This window comes from Carlito syrichta, unplaced genomic scaffold (genome assembly GCF_000164805.1).
Source record: "Carlito syrichta isolate Samal-C Ts95f unplaced genomic scaffold, Tarsius_syrichta-2.0.1 Scaffold288042, whole genome shotgun sequence".
In the NCBI taxonomy this organism is placed as follows: domain Eukaryota; kingdom Metazoa; phylum Chordata; class Mammalia; order Primates; family Tarsiidae; genus Carlito; species Carlito syrichta.
The window spans coordinates 206,044-225,072 of record NW_007232138.1 but is presented as its reverse complement, the minus strand read 5'-3'; the positions used below and the strand labels follow the sequence as shown (position 1 = coordinate 225,072).

Genomic DNA, 19,029 nt, shown 5'->3' with positions numbered 1-19,029 from the left:
ACAGAGTGAGACTCCGACTCAAAAAAAAAAAAAAGAAAGTCACAAAAGAATGTGTGTCCTTAAGGGTTACATTTCTGATGGGGCAAGAATATGAGAAAGCATTCTCTGAAAAGACTAGAGGATATAGGAAGTTTATTTACAATTGAAGAGCAACTCCAGTGTGCACCGGGAAAAGGGGGTGGTGGAGAGAAGGGGCATCAGTGGAGGATCTGGAAGGAGAAGTGCAGTGTGTGAATTAATGGGAAAGGGGCAGTAACTTACCTTTCACTGGGGATCCTAGGATTTCAGGGTTGAGTGGCATGAGTGCAAGTGACTACCCTGACTATCCCAGCTTTACAGCAGGTTGTCGTACTGTCAAAACTGGCACACAGGTCCCTGGGGTGGGCTGACAGCTCTGTGGGCCAATGGTGAGGGCCCATTCTCTCTGGAGGACTGGGCCAAGAGCTGCCAAATGGCAATGGCATCCCTGGTCCACAAAAAGACTGCCCCTCCAGAAAGATATTTACAGACTTATTAATGTACTGGTATGCTTCTTGCAGAAAGGTATTTTATCTGTGCTTCCAGAACCGAATCACTATGCATAAAACTATTGTTCATATTGGACACATTTTAGTCACTGCTGTAGCTTTGAAAGTGTGCTCTGATTCTCTGAATGCTTGACAGGAAAGAGCGTGGCAATTGTATCTATAGGTGCTCAGTAACAACTCACATGCTTCATCAATAATTATTCAGTAGAAAAGAAAATACCAGTTAGTTTAACAAGTCTCTATTTCCTACCATTAAATATAGGTCGTGTGGAACCGATATAGAATAAAATATCACACTTTATGTCACAAAGAATAGAGTCTAAAAAAATGAGTGTTTTAAATAAGTTGCCTCCTCCTGAAGAACAATCATCTAGAGTTATTCATTTTGTTGGTCCCAAGATAATAACACATAAGAGTCAATTAAATTCCACAGGCCCAGTAGGCAGAGATCATTTTAATTGACTTTTAGTATTGTAGCCTCGGGTATTTTCCAAAGATTGTCATGTACTCTGTACAAGAATACATAATGTATAGCTATAGTGATTTTTAAAGTGGAGATAATGTGACCCTATGTGTCTGGCCCCTAGGTGATCAATCGCTCTGTATGAGATGACTCATTCTGCCTTAAAAAATATATATTGGTCATTCTATAATAAGCACTTATAAAAATTGGCAATGGAATTTCCATTTTTGAGAGTTTCTCTCTAACCTAGAAGTTTTGGGGATGTGGATTTGTACTGAGTGATGACATCACTTGGAATGTTATAGCTCTAGTCACTATTATAGGAGCATACACAAGTGGGGTAGGAATTATAATTCCATAAAGAACTAAGAAGATACAATTGTTTACAATGACCGTTTTGAGACTCCATTTCATAGTCTTCTCAATATGCTAGTGTCTGGTCAACTACTTGGCAAGGAAATTGGGGCTGGACTTCAAATATCACCATTATTTCTTAATTTGAGTTTGGTTTCTTAGAGACTTAATATGGTACAGTACAAGTTACTGAACAGAGGTCTATATTAGTTTGCTAGGGCTGCCAAAACCATGGACCACAGACTTTATAAACTGAAAATCCAGCAGGAGGTTCTGTATAGATTTATGGCTTTGGCAAATTTGTCTACATTTTATTTTTCTTAATTTCCTGAGATAGAAAAAAGTAGCCCGGAGAAATAGATAGATGATCCCGGTGAGGGAAACATACCTGAAGGTTACCTGCAGTCCTGGAATACGTTGACAGTTTATAAACACTGCAACTCTAATCAAATGCATCCTTCTTGACCATCCCAGATTCCCTCCCAGCACAAGGAAGTCAGGACATTGACATAGACGTTCATTTGGCTCACAACCTACCTTAGCAATATCATAAAATTCTTCAGCCTATACAAATCTAATCATCTGTAACTTCTTACCTTGAGGGAAGAAAGAAAACACTGATAAAAATGGTATTCAGACTGATGACTTAATGTTCCACTCACATTTTCAGTCAATGCAAGTTGCTGCCGAGAGACTTGACCAAGCTTTGAACCACCTCACCTTATCTTGATTTCTGAAATGTTTCCAGTTTTAAAGTCAGAACTTGAAACAAAAAGAATCATAAGCCAGTGATCAATTTCTGATTAAGTGCTTTGTTCAATAAATAACAGATGAATAAATGAAAGTGAATGTCCTATACCCAATATGACCCTAAGTCAATCTATTTCCTTCATGAAACAGAAAGTATTTATTAGGTGATTTAAGATAATTTTTTAAAAATTAAGTGGCTTTTGTAGATCAGCCTTAAAAGTTATTTAAAGATATCATTACATGTTCTTTGAATAGCACTTACACCATTAAGCAACAAGTTCTTTTGGAAAATAAAATAATGAAAGCAAAGCTTTTTAGCCAGCCACCTGCCAGGCTCTGAAAAATCACTGGGGGAGCTTTCTAACATCTTTAAGAATGCAAATGAATGAAGTGCTTTGCTATTGCATGGTGCTCTAGTTAGTGGAGGCTGGTGAATATTGGGAAGACAAGCCTGTAACTATCTAGCTCAGATGTCACATCAAGAACATTAGTGACACTGCCTAGAGCTGGTTTCACATAGCCTAGAGTCCCCCACCCTGGTCCCAGCCTTTAAATTCCAAGTACATTAACTATGATTAGCTTAGTTTCTCCTCTCTTGACATTCCTGCTACTGGCAGGCAGTGAAATAGCTTTTACCAACTCTGGGTATTTCTTCAGTCTCCTCTTGAGGACTGTAGCTTCTTTCCTTCTTTTCCTTTTCTCTCTGAGTCTTAGGTCAGGTATGCCAGGTAATGGCATAAGAACAGTCTCTCAGTGATGAAATGGATGTGTACAGGTAGAAGCAGCAGGAAAGAGGAGTTGGCAAGGGAATGGAGAAGCAGCTTAGACTCAGTTTTCTTGATGTCTCCTTGGACTTGGAGTCTCAAGATTGGAATTTGGGTTCACTTTCCAGGTTCAAATTCTGGCTCTGCGCCAATGGCAAGTTCTTAACACTTTTGAGGCTCCATTTTTAAGATGGTAATAACAATAGACTCTACCAAATAGAGCTATTAACTAACACCTGTACATAAAATATGTAGCACAGTGCCTGGCCTCCCAGTAAGTAGTACTCAAATGTAAGTGCTCATAGACACCAATTGATTATAGCTGCTCATAGCTGCTTTTGTTACTAAGATTATTATCTGGAGACATCTGCCTACAATCTTATACTTTAAGTTTATTACACAATTTATTTAACAGTTTTTATTTCCTGAAAAAATAATTTTCCCAATATTTGGCATTTTTAGAAACATTGATTGCTGCAGTCCTTCTGTACATAGATGCATATGATTTTCTTTGGATATTGCCTGATTTTTTACATCAGCTTAATTGTCTGATTTTTACATCAGCTTAATCTACTTTTGCTTTTCATCATGTCTATCATTTCAAATCCAGGATTCTCATAGAAGATCTTCAGAAAGCACTGGAAAAGGGAAGTAGCTTGCAAGCCCAGAGAAATCGAAGATCCCTCTCTGGATATAATTATGAAGTTTATCACTCCTTAGAAGAAGTATGTAATCAAAGGAACTTTTATTGTTTGTTTACAAGTGCATCTTTATCATTTAGTCTAAAGACTGGGGGAGAAGCATAATGATAGAAAATGGGCTATGTAAAGAATACATACTTATAGCTCTTATACTGGCCTAGGCACCTCAGTTCATTCAACTCTTCCATTAAACCTTTTGTTGCTATAGAAGAAGTAGCAAAATAACTTTAATTTCATGGACTTTACCCAACCCACTCCTGCAAAGCACATGGAAAGTGCAATGGAAGAATGAAGTAATGTTGCTATAATTACAGCTAAAAGGCCTTAACTAAAAAGCCATGGAAAATAGAACTAGTCAGAGTGGTTAGCTCAGTGATTTGGTTGAGGGACAAGGGTAGACTTTACTTGCCCCACGACCTCTGCAAATTTGAGACCTCCCAAACTCCAGCCTTCCTGTGCGTTGCCTCTGCACCTTTAAACATGCTGTTATTTATTCTACCTGGAAAACTCAGAGCTGCCTCATCTTCACAGCCACATTTTATTTACTGTTTACCTGGACAACTGGTTATTCTTTAAATCTCAGCTTAAGCAAGAAGGTAGCTGTTTCTACTCTCCTAGATTGGATCAAGCCCCTCCCTCACAAGTCCCCTGTGAATTACATGTTCCCATAGCACATGGATGTGATACCTGTCACAGTTTTCAGTTATGTAATTGTGTGATTATTTGGTTACTGCATTTCTCCCCTAATGAGCTACAAGTTTCATGAGGACAGGCCATTTCTTCCTTGTTCACCACTACAGTCACAGGCAAATAGAGGTCTCCAAACAGATGGTTGGTGACAGAATGAATAAATAAATGAATACATAAATTTTCCATGCTTTCTCTGAATTGAACAAAGGAATGCCAGACATAAAATTAATGAGGTCCTGTTCTAATCTAAAGAGTATTTTTGGTTCTCTTGATGATAACTCTCAAAATTATTTCCACATATTTCAAGTCTTAGCATACATTTTAGAGTCTTGAAGCTAGACACAGTAGAAGGGTTTTAGATCACTTGACACACAGAAGCACCTCAGTAGAAAAAAATCAAATTTTAAAATATAATAGATATAGATATGCTTGCATATGTACATTTGTATGTGCATATATACATATACATATATATCCTGCCCATTAGATTAAATAAGAATAGAAAGAAAAGAATATGTGAGTACTTTTCAAAAAAAATTTTTTTTTCAGCACAGACCCTTTTATATCATGGAACAGTGGGATACTTTTGTTATTTCTTTATTCCTTGAAGGGTTTTTAAGTCAGAAATGAAGCACCTTATTCATCCATCTCAAATATACCTTCTCCTGATGACAGAGAAGTGTGTATGAGTGGATCAATGTAGATGCATCATTGTCACTGGAAAAATTATTTGGAGTTTTCTCTCCAATGTGTAGCTTGGTAGAATAACCTTTAAATGCAAAAGGTAATGCCTTTTCCTTAGCATCTCCTGTCTGGTGGCAAATTATAATGTACGGGACATTAAGAAATACTTTCAAGTAGTTTGAACAATTTTTCTAAAGTTGATTTATTTTTTTTCCCCCTAAGATACTTGCAGGAAAATGAAAATAAATTTTGATTTTCAAAAATAAACCAGAACACATCAATTAAATTTTGTAAAAACTTTTTTTCCAATATACTAATGATATACTATAGTAGAGGGTATGCTTTAATAAGGGAAGAATCTAAAGACATAAGTTACTATCTGCAAAGGGAGAAAATGAAATGCAATATTAAATATCCCAAAGAAAACTAAAAATAGAAATTTTTTTGTTCAGTTGTATATTTCATGTGTATTATCCGAATTCTAAGACCTGCTGTTCCCTTTTTGTTATCTTTTTTTCTCTTGACGCTCCATTACTGTGAAAGTCTGAAATGCTTTTTATTTATTTGCTCTTAGATTCAAAATTGGATGCATCATCTGAATAAAACTCATTCAGGCTTCATTCACATGTTCTCTATTGGAAGATCATATGAGGGAAGATCTCTTTTTATTTTAAAGGTAAAAATAGGAAATTATTAACTAAATTCAAAATGTTTAACAAACATCTTTTTCAACTTTGACTTATGGGAAAGAGAAATAAAATGATCTTTCACAGAGTCTCATATTTAGCATCATCTGATAATTTAATATTTTCCTGTCATGTTTTGAGCCATATGCAATTTTTGCCATTGAATATTCTAGCAAATACTTTTGCTAACATTTTCAGACTTGTTGATACAATTATTCATGAGTTGTTGCTACCTATGACTAAACAATGCCAAAAATATATAAATGTGCAAGAAGCTAAGTCTTTTTCCCATCCCTTGATCCTGCATTCTTTTCTAGCTACTGACCTGTAGCTCTTCATCCCTTCTCCGCCAAACTTCTAAAAAGATTTACCTGTAGTGGCCAACTCTGCTTCCTCACCTCTCACTCAGGCCTTGACTCATCAACTTTTGCCCTCACAACTCCTTTAAAACTTTCCTTTCGAAGGTCAGCAATGACCCCTGGCTGATTCTCCTCTTGTCTCTCTAACCATTCCTTCATGTCTCACTAGCTGGCTTCTCTTCCCTTGTCCTTTCCGTAGGTTCTGGACACACCTTCTCTAGATGGGCACATCCACCCCATAGTTGTAAGAATCATCCCAGACCTTTCTATTCATGGGAGTCCACTCTAGGGAGTCTTAAATTTATTCATTATTGCCAACTTGACACTCTCATGTAGATATTTTTACAAGAGCACCTCAGACTCAGTATGGCACCACTCTTTTCCCAGTTCAGAAACGCGAGCATCATCCTAAATTCTTCTCCTTTATTTTAACCAACAATATTAAATTTATCACCAAAAGCTGGCAATTCTTTTTTCTAATATCTTTCAGACCTGCCCCAACCTCTTCTCTGGTTCTCACTGTTGTCCTAAATTCTCTGTGTATCTGTTCTCCCTAGACTACGCTAGTAGCGGCCTCAGCACTGAGTTTCCTGTGAGCTCTCATCCTCAACTTTCTCACCTCCAATCCATCCTCCACACTGTTGTCAGTGTGAGCTCTCTAACACAAGTGTGTGTGCATGCATGTGCACACACAGACAGAAGTTTCCTGTGGAATACAGAATGAAGCCTCATCTCTTTAATGTAGAATTCAGGGACTTCCACGTTCAACTTCATCTGCCATTTCTTCCTTAAGCCAGGAGTTTCTCAGATATGGTGTGTTCAGATTCACTTCCAAGCTTGAAATGGCTTCTTCCAACTTGTCTTTCAGACAAGTTTTAAGGAGTATTTGTGTCCTCTTCTTCTAAAAAGGCTTCTTTTATTCCCCCAGGAAAATTCGACATGACATTCTATGTTCTCACAGTAACTTACAGATATTCACATAGTAATGGTTGATTGATGGCTCCATGTCTGCCCTACCCACTGTTATATAAATACCTTGTCTTTTCATCTTTGAATCTCCAGTGTTAAGCATAATGTCTGACTTTAAAAAGAATTTCCTGCAATATTAGCTGAGTGAATTAAAGAATGAATGAACACTAGATCCCCTGTGAATATAATGTCAAGAGCTACCTATTGATTACTGGGTTAGAAACCAGGTTAAGAGTAATATTGATATAGTAGGATTGTAAAGCAAAATCTGTCACTTGATTCCTATAAATCAAGTTGTTTTATGTTTCCATTTTGTGGTGTAATAAAGTTTGAATTTATCTACCTATAAAACATAGCTATTTCTTTAAGAAATATTCCTTGTGACAAAGAGAGAAAAGGGGTGGGAGGGATTTAGCTTTTTACTTAACAGTCACGTGCTATATTAAAATGATGAAGCAGCCAGGCTCAGTGGCTCAGCCTGTAATCCCGTGCCTTTGGGAGGCTGAGGTGAGTGAATTGCCTGAGTCCGCGGGTTCGAGACCCGCCTGGGCAGCGAGACCTCATCTCTACAATAAATCAAAAACTCAGTCAGGCGTGGTAGCACATGCCTGTAATTCCGGCTACTCGGAAGGCTGAGGCGGAAGGATCACCGGAGCCCAGCAGGTCGAGGCTGCGGTGGCCGGGAGCAGCCACTGCACTCCAGTCTGGGCGACAGAGTGAGACTCCAACTCAAAAAAAAAAAAAAAATTAAAATGATGAAGCAACCCTATTTTAGGGATTTCCCTTTTCCTTTTGTAGTTTTTAGTTCTTTGCTTATAATTAGGGCAATATATTTATTGTATCTGCATAAACAAGCCTGGACTTCAGAAGTAGACAGGAAATCTCTTCATCCTTTTTATGCATTACCGAATGGACCAAACCATAGTGAAGAATTATGCTGAAATCTTATTAAATTATGCTGGTCAGTGAATCCAAAAATAAAAGCCTGAGTTGGTTACTCTGAATACTCTTGTTTTCAGCTGGGTAGAAGATCACGACTCAAAAGAGCTGTTTGGATGGACTGTGGTATTCACGCAAGAGAATGGATTGGTCCTGCCTTTTGTCAGTGGTTTGTAAAGGAAGTAAGTTAAATCCTTCACACAATGTCCATTTCAGTGAGTCAGTGCTTCCCTGTGTTTTTATTCTGCTAAAGGAACAAAGTGGGAATTTGAAGCCAATGGTATCTGATTGAATGATAAACCCCTTGGTTTTGTGGGCTGCTTTCAAGTTCATGAAGACCTCTTATTGCTTATCCTCACCTCTGCCCTGGGAAGTTCGAATTGGCAGCCCTCATTACAGAGAAAGAACCTGAGCCTCTGTGAAACTGTGGCAAATCAGGCCCAACCACAGTAGCAGACAAATGACAAAAGACTGAAAATCCAATCAGTAGTGTTCCAGAGCAATTTCTTATATGATATTCAGCTCAGAAAGTTCTTCATCACTTGACTTCCCTTCAAAATGATCTCACATATGCCACAACTTTAAAGAGGTAGACAAGGGATGGCATTGTGCCCTCCTGCTATGAGTTTATAATTCAGATACCAAAAGACCTTTAGTACCTGTGGATTTAACATTCTCATTTTCAGTGTGTGTGTGTGTGTGTGTGTGTGTGTGTGTGTGTGTGTGTGTGTGTTTTAACGGAAATCCTAATAGTTAATAACCCATAGTGATTTCTCATTTTCGGAATGTTTCATTTGGGTCACAAGGCCTCTGAGCTAGTGCATTGAGGAATGGGATCTCTATCCAAAGAGTGAGCAACCTTTTAGACAACACTTTAATATGTCCTGATATTTCTATTTATTGTCAAGAATGTAATGACTTCCATGATTTTTTTTTAATCTTGACTTTTTGTTTTGAAAAAAAAAATTGTTTTTAACCAATCACTAGTACTAGTAATGAAGGTGAAAGAGTTTAAGGAAATGAAGGGTTTTAGCCAGAAAATAATCCTAGAAATTTCTTTAGCCTGTATTTATAGAAAACCATTAAGGTTACAAAGGATATTTAAACATATCAGTTATATATCAGTGTGTTTGATGGGGAAATTATGTGCTCTAATGGAATTTGTGACTTGAGGACTCTCCTAGGTCTTAGAAAGTATACCTCATGGCCGGGAGTGGTGGCTCAACCTGTAATCCCAGCACTTTGGGAGGCTGAGGCGAGAGGATTGCCTGAGCCTGGGGATTCAAGACCAGCCTGGGCAACTTGCTGAGACCTCGTCTCTACAATAAATCATAAAAATTAGCCGGGCATGGTAGTATGGCGTCTATAGTTCCAGCTACTTGGAAAGCTGAGGCAGAAGGATCACCTGCCTAGCAGGTTGAGACTACAGTGACCATGAGCTAAATTTATAAAATCTGTCTCTGCTACTTGCAAACCCACAAAAGTATCCTTAATTCCTACTCAGTTTATTAAGTGATTCACATTCTCTTAAAACACTATTTAATTTTGCTAGGACAAATGAAAAGGATGATCAGAAATTAACTCTATTACCTTATATCAAATACCCAATATATAAATAGTTACATATTTTCTGCTGTTTCAAGTTTGGGGGGAAAAAAGAAAGATAGTTAAGTACAGAACAGCTACTGTTGATAAAATATGGTCCTAAGTATTATAGAAAGCATGAGAATGTATCTCCCAAACGTTTCAGCTAAAGTTTTACCTTACCCCAAAAATACACAACCTCTTCTTTACAATTTCTAAACTTACCTTGTTGCTGTGGTTACCATCAGTTTCATTCCTACACCAACTCCAAGAGTAGAGACTCTATCTTGTTCACTGCCAAATCAACACAGAATAACACTTGACACATAGTAACTGTTTAAATATTTGTTAATGAATGGAAATGACAAGAATTCAATGGTAATGGTGTGGAAAGATTTCTGAGCAATGACTTGTCAAAGCATCTCACAGGATATGAGTGATACCACCTGGATTTTTATAGTACACAACCTATACAGCAGGACTGTAACCTGAGCTAAATTTCCAAGGAAGAGGACTCATTGTAACCACAGGAAAAGGAAGAGGCATGTATGATGCCTGTGAACTGAGGATGATTGATTGTGAGAGAAATGTCTACCCCCTCCATCTTTCTCCCTCCCGTGCCATGCCATCTTCATTTTCACATGTGCACATGAGTCAGGCCATTCCTGTGCCTCTGCTATCCTCCCACACCTCTTTCTCTCTCACTGATTATGACCTCCATTTGTCCCTCCATTTTGCCACTTGCAATTTTCCATCTGAGCCAGGTAGGAGTAACTAGAAGTGGGAAAAGGCCTAGAGGTCACTCAGTCCAATGTCTTTGTGGAAGCAATGAGGCTGCCAATCAGTGACAGTCACATGGTAGCAGTCACAGGAGAAGGCCAATATTTACATATTATGTGCTTGTAAAAACAATGTTTTCATCTTGCTACAAAGTCCCCATTTTCATTAGTGGTGGTATTGGGGACAGGGAGAATGATATTGAAGATATAAATAAACTTAAATCTGCCAAGTATTGATGTTTCACACTAACTTGGTCCCTTTGTTAAATCTTTAGTTTTCCAGGGGTTGTTGATACGAGAGGAGCTCTAGGCAGTGCCCTTTCTACAGGGTCACCTCCTCTCTCACCACAGAATTCCCATGACTGGTTTCCAGGCTCTCAACTCATCTAATTTCTGTGTCCCCTCTGGAACCCTAAGGGAACTTCCATTTCCCAAAAGCCAAAGAGACTCCAGCATGTCATATCTTGCCCTTTCTCTGCTGACATGTGCCATTTGTCCCCTGCTGCATTTGTCTTTTTGTTGTCACATAACAATCACATGCAGTGAAGCCCTATCAGAGAGACACATAGTGAGCAGGACAGAGGTCCCCTATTCTTACATTTTTTCCCCCAACAAGTCAGTGGTTTCTACTATCTCTTGACTTCCCTGAAGTTTCAGCTGCAGGTGACTTCAGAAGCCAAAAGTCTGACTTCCTGTAGTTGTTTTCTCTCTTTCTTGGGTGCTTTCCCCCCAAACCCAACAGCTTAAAATAACAAGCATCTATTATCTCAGTTTCTATGGTTTAGCAATCCAGGTGCTACTTAGGAGGGTATCTCTGGCTCAATATCTCTCAAAAGGCTACTGTCAAAGTGTCAGCTGGAGCCCCAGGCACGAGGATATGTGACTTGAGTGAGGAGGATGTGCTTTCACGCTCACTCACATGGCTGTTAGTGGACCTTAGGTCCTCACTGGCTGTGGTCCAGGGACATCAGTTCTTTGCCACGTAGGCCTCTTCCTAGGCCAAATCATGGCACCAGGCTTCACTCAGAGCAAGTGAGGGAGCAAGCAAGAGAGAGAGTAAGCAAGAGAAAACAGGTCCCAGATGGAAGTCACAGTATTTTTGTAACCTAATCTCAGAATAGACTTATCATCCCTTTTGCCATCTTCTGTTAATTAGAAGTGAATCCCTTGATCCAGCCCATTCTTAAAAGGAAGGAATTATACAGGGCACAAATATCAAGAGGTGGGAATCATTGGGTACCCCCTTAAAGGCTGCCTACCATACTTTGCCATACTTTGATGGAACTTTCCCTTTAGCCATCACTGTAATGTTTGCATCCTCAACTCAAATGTGAACTTCAAGAAAATGTATCATCCTTTCTGGGATCCTGACAGAGCAGCAGATTGCATAGGGGTTACTTGCACATAGTTAGAAGTCAGACGACCCTGGACTAGAATGTCAGCTCTGCCACTTACTAGCTGTGTGATCTTGGTGGCAAATCATCTAACCACTCTGAGCTTCAGCAAAAATGGAGATAACAGTTTGTGACACATTTGGTTATTGCAAGAACTAAATTATGTAATGCAAGCAAAAGACAGCAGAGTGTTTGGAATATAATAAGCATTTGATAAAATCAATTCTTATAAGACTATTGGTATCAGCAATTTGGTATTTTTTAAAAATCAACAGAGAGTAATTAAAAAGAAAATCAGCAAGGATATAAAATAACAACATTATCCACCAGCAGGATCTAATAGACTTCACCCAACTATAGAAGAATACACTTTCTTTTCAAGAGCCTATGGAACACATACTAAGATATACCATATCCTGAACCAAAAAAATAGACCTCAACAAGTGTAAAGTAATTGAAATAATACACAATATTTTCTCTAACCACAATGAAATTAAGCTAGAAATTGATAGCAGTAAGCTAACGGGAAAATCTCCAAACAACTTGGAAATATAACACACTTCCAAATGATATGTGTGTCAAAGATAAAATATCAAGAGAAATACAAAACACCTTGAACTGGATAAAAATGAAAACATAACGCATCAAAATTTGTGGGACATGGGTAAAGCAATGCTGAGAGGGAAATTTAAAGCTCCAAATGCATGCATTAGAAAAGAGACAAAGTCTCAAGACAATAACTTAAGCTTTTCCATCAGTGACCTAGAAAAAGAACAGAGAATAAACCCAAAGCAAGCAGAAGAAAGGATATAGTATATATACAAGCAGAAATTAATGAAATAGAAAATTAAGAAAAAAATAAGTAAAATAAAGAGTTGGTTCTTTTAAAAGATAAATTGACAGAGCTCAGAGTGAGTTTCTCCCATAGAGTACATCAAGATAGAGTTTTCTCAACACCCAGAAAGACCAGCAGCATGCCCACAACTCTTCAAAGAGACCACAACCACAGCTTGCAAAAAAGAGAAAAACCCATAACCTGGATTGGAACTAGTCAGACTCTTACCTGCAACACCACAGTTCACCAGCAGCCTCCAGATGCAGTGGGGAAGGTGAGTGAGGAGAATTTAGGAGTTCTTTACTCCTACCATGGACTTAGGAAGCCCCCTGAATGTTGCAGGACTCCAGGCCCTCACAGAAAACTGCCTTACCCACAGCCGTGCCCTGCCACAGCCCATATGAAGTTGTGTAGGAAAAAAAACCTTGATCACTGCCAGCTGCCATTTCCCGGGAACTCAACACTCGCAGGTAGTGCAGCTGCTTTCTAGCCAACCTGGGAGGGAACAGGCCCTAAGGCAAACTCCACAGCTGCAAAAAAATCCTGGCTGGAGCCAATTGCCTGAGAACACCCGAGGCCCTGAGGTTGGCTGCACTTTGACTTTCACAAGGCCAATGAGAAGAAACTGGAAAAACAATTCTGACAATATGAAAAAAACCAGAGTTCTCCAACACTAAAAGATCACACTAGCTCTTCAGTAATGGATGCTAACCAAAATGAAATCTTTGAAATTCCAGACATAGAATTCAAAAGATGAATTATAAAATGGCTCAGTAAGATTCAGGAGAAAGTTGAAAACCAACATAAATAAGTTTTTAAGAAACATTCAGGACATAAATTTAAAATTCTCCAAAGAGACAGACACCTTCCAAAAAAAACAGCTGAAATACTGGAAATGAAGTGATCATTTAGGGACGTACAAAATGCAGTGGAAAGTTTTAACAGTAGACTAGAACAAGCAGAAGAAAGGATTTCAGAACTTGATGACAAGGCTTTTGAATGAACCCAATCAGACAACAATAAAGAAAACAGAATCAAAAGAACAGAACAAAGTATTCAAGAAATGTGGGGTTGTGTAAAACGTCCAAACCTAAGAATCATAGGTGTTCTTGAGGAAGACAACAAACCAACAGGTTTGGAAAACCTACTTGAAATAATGGAGAAAAATTTCCTTGGCCTTTCCAGTTATCTAAACATCCAGATATAAGAGGCCCAAAGACGCATAGAAGATTCAATGCAAAAAGGTCATCCCCAAGGAATATAATCAAAGTTAATGTAAAGGAAAGAATTTTAAGAGCAGTGAGACAAAAACCTTACAAGGGTAAACCTATCAAACTAACAGCGGAGTTCTCAGAAGAAAGCCTACAAACCAGAAGGGACTGGGGCCTCATTTTTAATCTTAACCAGAATAACAACCAAGGATTTTGTATCACACAAAATTAAGTTTCATAAATGAAGGAGAAATTAAGCTTTTCTTAGACAAGCAAATGCTGAAGGAATTTGTCACCTCTAGAGCAGCTCTATAAAAAATAATCAAAGAAATTTTAAGTACCAAAGCAAAAGGTCATAATACACCAGTAGAAAAATGCTGGAAACCACAGATCCTTATGGAACACCAACACAATAGAGAAAATAAATAAAGCAACAAGATAACAACCAGTATGATAAATGTAGTAGTACCTTACATATGATTATTAACTATGAACGTAAATGGTCTCAATGCCCCACTAAAAAGATATAGATTGGCAGAAAAGACAAAAAAAAAAAAAATAGGACACAACCCAAATCTGCTGCCTTCAAGAGACACACAACTCACAAAGACTTCTTTAGGTTCAAGGTAAAGGGGTGGGGAAAAAATTCTACACAAATGGAAACCAAAAGTGAACAGGAATAGCCATTCTCATATCAGATAAAACATACTGTAAATTAACAACAGTTAAAACAAAAAGACAGAGATGATTACTATTTAATGATAAAGAGAGCAATCCAACAAGAAGGCATAACAATTTTAAATATATATGTGGCTAACACCAGAGCCCCTAGCTTTATAAAATAAGTTCTACTAGATCTAAAACAAAAAAAAAAAAAGAGAGAGATAGACAACAATATAATAATAGTGGGAGACTTCAACACTCACTGACAGAAATAGACAGACCATAAATGCAGAAAATCAGCAAAAAAAAATTGGAGTTAAACCAGACCCTAGAGCAAATGGAACTGACAGACATCTACAGAACAGTCCATCCCCAAACTACAAAATATACATTTTCTCATCAGCACACGGAATATTCTCCAAAATAGACCATATGATAGGCCACAAATTAAGTCTTAACAAATTCAAAAAAACTGAAATCATATCAAGACCCTTCTTAGACCACAGTGGAATAAAACTAGAAATTAACTCCAAGAAGAACTTGCAAAATCAAACAAAAACATGGAAATTAAACAATCTGCTACTGAATGACCCTTGGGTCAAAAATGAAATAAATGTGGAAATTTAAAAATTCCTAGAAATGAATAACAAAATGAAACAATTTATCAAAACCTCTGAGGAAAATGTATAGTGCTTACGACCTACTTTACTAAGACTGAAAGATCACATATCAGCAACCTAACATCATGTACAAAGGAACTAGAAAAACACAAATAAAACAAACCCAAAGCTAGCAGAAGAAAATAAATAATGAAGATCAGAGCAGAACTAAAGGAAATTTAAATAAGAACAATAAAAATGATCAATGAAACAAAAATGAGTTATTTGAAAAGATAAACAAAATTGACAGACCACTAGCTAGATTTTTTTTTAGGAAATGAAGAGAGAAGATTCAAATTAGCTCAATCAGAAATGAAAATGAAGACATTACAAGTGATATGACAGAAATTCAAAAGAACACCCAAGACTATTATGAATACCTCTATGCAGACACACTAGACAATCTAGAGGAAATGGATAAATCCTTGGAATTATAGCCAAACCCCTAAACAATTAACTAGGAAGAAATAGAAACCCTGAACAGACCAATGATGAAAGTGAGTTTGAAACAGTAGTTAGAAATCTCTCAACCAAAAGAGTCCAAAAAAAGACTCACAGCTGAATTCTATGAGACCTTTAAAGAACTGGTACTAATTTCACTATTCCATAAGATTGAAGAGGAGGGAATTCTCCCTAACTCATTTTATGAAGCTAGTTGTCACTCTGATGCGGAAACCAGGAAAAGACACACACACACACAAAAGAAAATTACAGATCAATATTCCTTATGAACAGATGTGAAAAATCCTCAACAAAATATTGGCAAACAAAATTCAATAGCACATTAAAAAAAAAAAAAAAATACACTACGACCAAGTGAGTTTTATCCCAGGGATACAAAGGTGGTTCAACATACCCAAGTCAGTAAATGTGATCCACTATATAAACAGAATTAAGCACAAAAACCATATACTCATTTTAGTAGACACAGAAAATGCATTTGATAAAATTCAGTATCCTTTCATGATTAAAAGCCCTCAGCAAAATAGACATAGAGAGAACATTCTTCAAAAGAGTAAAAGCCATCTACTACAAGCCAATAGTCAATGTCCTCCTGAATGCAGAAATGTTTAATCCATTTCCCCTCAGAACTGGAACAAGGCAAGGATGAGCACTTTTGCTACTCCTATTCAACATAATTCTGGAAGTCCTAGCCAGAGCAATCAAACAAGAAAAGGAAATGTTGTGTAATCAAATTGGAAAAGGAGAACTCAAACTATCTCTGTATGCTGACGATATGATCTTATATCTAGAAAATCATAAAGACTCCTCCAAAAGACTCCTGGACCTGATAAATTAATTTGGTAAAGTTTCAGGATACAAAATCAATACACACAAATTAGTAGTGCTGCTAAATACCAAGAGAAACCAAGCTGAGAATCAAATCAAGAACTCAATTCCATTTACAATAGCAGCTAAAAAGCTAAAATACCTAGGAATATATTTAACCAAGGAGGTGAAAGATCTCTACAAGGAAAACTACAAAACTTTGATGAAAGAAATTGTAGAGGATACAAACAAATAGAGAAAGATCCCATGCTTATGGATTGGAAGAAATAACATTGTTAAAATGACCATAGTACCCAAAATAATCTACAGAGTCAATGCAATCCCTATCCAATTGCCAATGCCATTTTTCACAGAATTAGAAAAAAATCCTAAAATTCATATGGAACCAAAAAAGAGCCTGAATAGCCAAAGCAATCCTACACATAAAGTACAAAGCTAGTGGCATCATATTACCTGACTTTAAACTAGACCACAAGGTTGTACTAATAAAGACAGCATGGTACTGGTACAAGAGCAGACATATGAACCAGTGGAACAGAATAGAGAATCCAGAAATAAACCCAAATACCTACAACCAACTGACCTTTGACAAAGCTGTCAAAAACATACACTGGGGAAAGGATACCCTAGTCAACAAATGATGCTGGGGAAATTGAATAGTTATGTACAGACAAACGAAACTTGATTCCTATCTCTCCCCATAAACAAAAATTAACTCAAGATGGACTAAAGACTTAAATGTCAGACCTGAAACCATAAAAATTCTAGAAGAAAACCTTGGAAAAACTCTTCTGGACACCAGCATAGGCAAAGAATTTATGGCTAAAACTCTAACAGCAAATGCAACTAAAATCAAAATAAACAAGTGGGACTTAATTAAACTAAAAAGCTTCTGCACAACAAAACAAAATCAATCTACATCAAATAGGCAATCTACAGAATGGGAGAAGATATTCACAAACTATACATCTGACAAAGAACTATATCCGGAATCTACTTGAACAAATCAGGGAAAAAAAGCAAGTAACCCCATTAAAAAGTGGACAAACAATATGAACAAATATCTCTCAAAAGGAGATATACAGATGACCCAACAAACTTGAAAAAATGCTCAACATCACTCAATGTCATGGCAGTGCAAGTTAAAACCACAATGACCTTACACCAATCAGAATGGCCATTATGGCAAAATCAAAAAATAACAGATGCTGGTGCAGATGCAGAGAAAAGGGAACACTTATGCACTGTTGGTGGGAGTGTAAATTAGTGCAACCTCTATGGAAAGTGATATGGAGCTTTTTCAAACAACTAAAAGTAGATCTACCATTTGATTCAGCTATCTCACTGCCAGGTATTTACACAAAGAAACAGAGGTCATTATATAAACAGGACATCTGCAGTCACAAGTTCACTGCAGCACAATTCACAATTGCAAAGATGTGAAATCAACCCAAATGCCCATCAACTGATCAGTGGATAATGAAAATGTGGCATATATATACCATAGAATAGTATTCAGCTATCAAAAAAATGAAATAATATCTTCTGAAGCAACTTAGATGGAATTGGAGAACATCTTCCTAAGTGAACTTGAACTCAGGAACAGAAAATAAAATGCTGTATGTTCTCATTTATAATTGGGAGATAAACTAAGGATATGCAAAGACAAAGAAAATGGTATAATAGACACTGGATACTCAGAAGTGGGAAGAGGGTAGGGGTAGAGAGTTAAAAAATCACCTATCAGGAACAATGTGCACAGGTGGGGGTGGTGGGTACACTTAAAGCCCAGATCAAAGCTATTTGTACCCCCAAAGCTATTGAAATAAAAATAACAATAAAAATAAATAAATAAAAGTGCAAGTTTGTCCTTTTAAAAAATTGACAGAGCTCTAGCAAGAGAGACAAAGAAAAAAAGAAGACACAAATTGGCAATTTCAAGAATGAAACCAAGACTATCACTACAAACTCTGCAGATATCAAAAGGATAATAAGGAAATATAATGAATAATTCTACATATATAAACTTGACAACTTAGACAAAATGAATGAACTTATTGAAAAAACACCAGCTGAATAAACAGTTTCTTAAAACCAGGAACCAACTGCTACAACTCACTTATTAGGAAACAGAAAATTTGAATAACCCTATAGCTAATAAAAATATTGAATTTATGATTTTTTAAGTCTCCCAAAAAAGAAATCGCAAAACCTAGAAGGTTTCACTGGAGAATTCTACCAAATATTTAAAGAAGAATTAACACCAATTTAACACAATCTTTTTCAGAAAATAGAAGAGGTTGGAAAACTTCCAATTCATTTGATGAAGCCTGGTGCCAAAACCAGATAGAGACAGTACATGAAAAAAAAAATTCAGAGCAATATCCCTCTGGAAAATTGATGCAGAATCTTTAACAAAGTAGTAGCAAATAGAATTTAGCAATCTATAAAAATAATTATACACCATGACTAAGTATGGTTTATTTCAGGGATGCAAGCTCAGTTTAATACTCAAAAGTTAATCAATACAACTCATTGTATTAAAAGTTAAAGGAGAACAATTGTGATCTTTTTTTTTAAGATGTGAGGTACAATTCAGGGTTAGGTATACAAATGTTCATTATGCAGGTACCCTTGTTGATGAGGTGTGTCACCCCCATCCCTCAGCAGTTTCCCACTACTGCCAATCCCTTTCTTATAGTATTATGATAATTGTTCAAGGTCCACT

General features: G+C 37.1%; 1 protein-coding gene across 1 annotated transcript in view; it reads left to right on the top strand.

The window, feature by feature from the left end:
- Positions 1-19,029, top strand: part of CPA6 (carboxypeptidase A6) — a 91,023-nt gene that overhangs the window by 2,882 nt on the left and 69,112 nt on the right. The window contains exons 2-4 of the mRNA XM_008053303.1: positions 3,469-3,583; positions 5,508-5,609; positions 7,967-8,068. Coding sequence (XP_008051494.1) covers positions 3,469-3,583; positions 5,508-5,609; positions 7,967-8,068 — 319 coding nt within the window. The remainder of the gene's footprint in view (positions 1-3,468; positions 3,584-5,507; positions 5,610-7,966; positions 8,069-19,029) is intronic.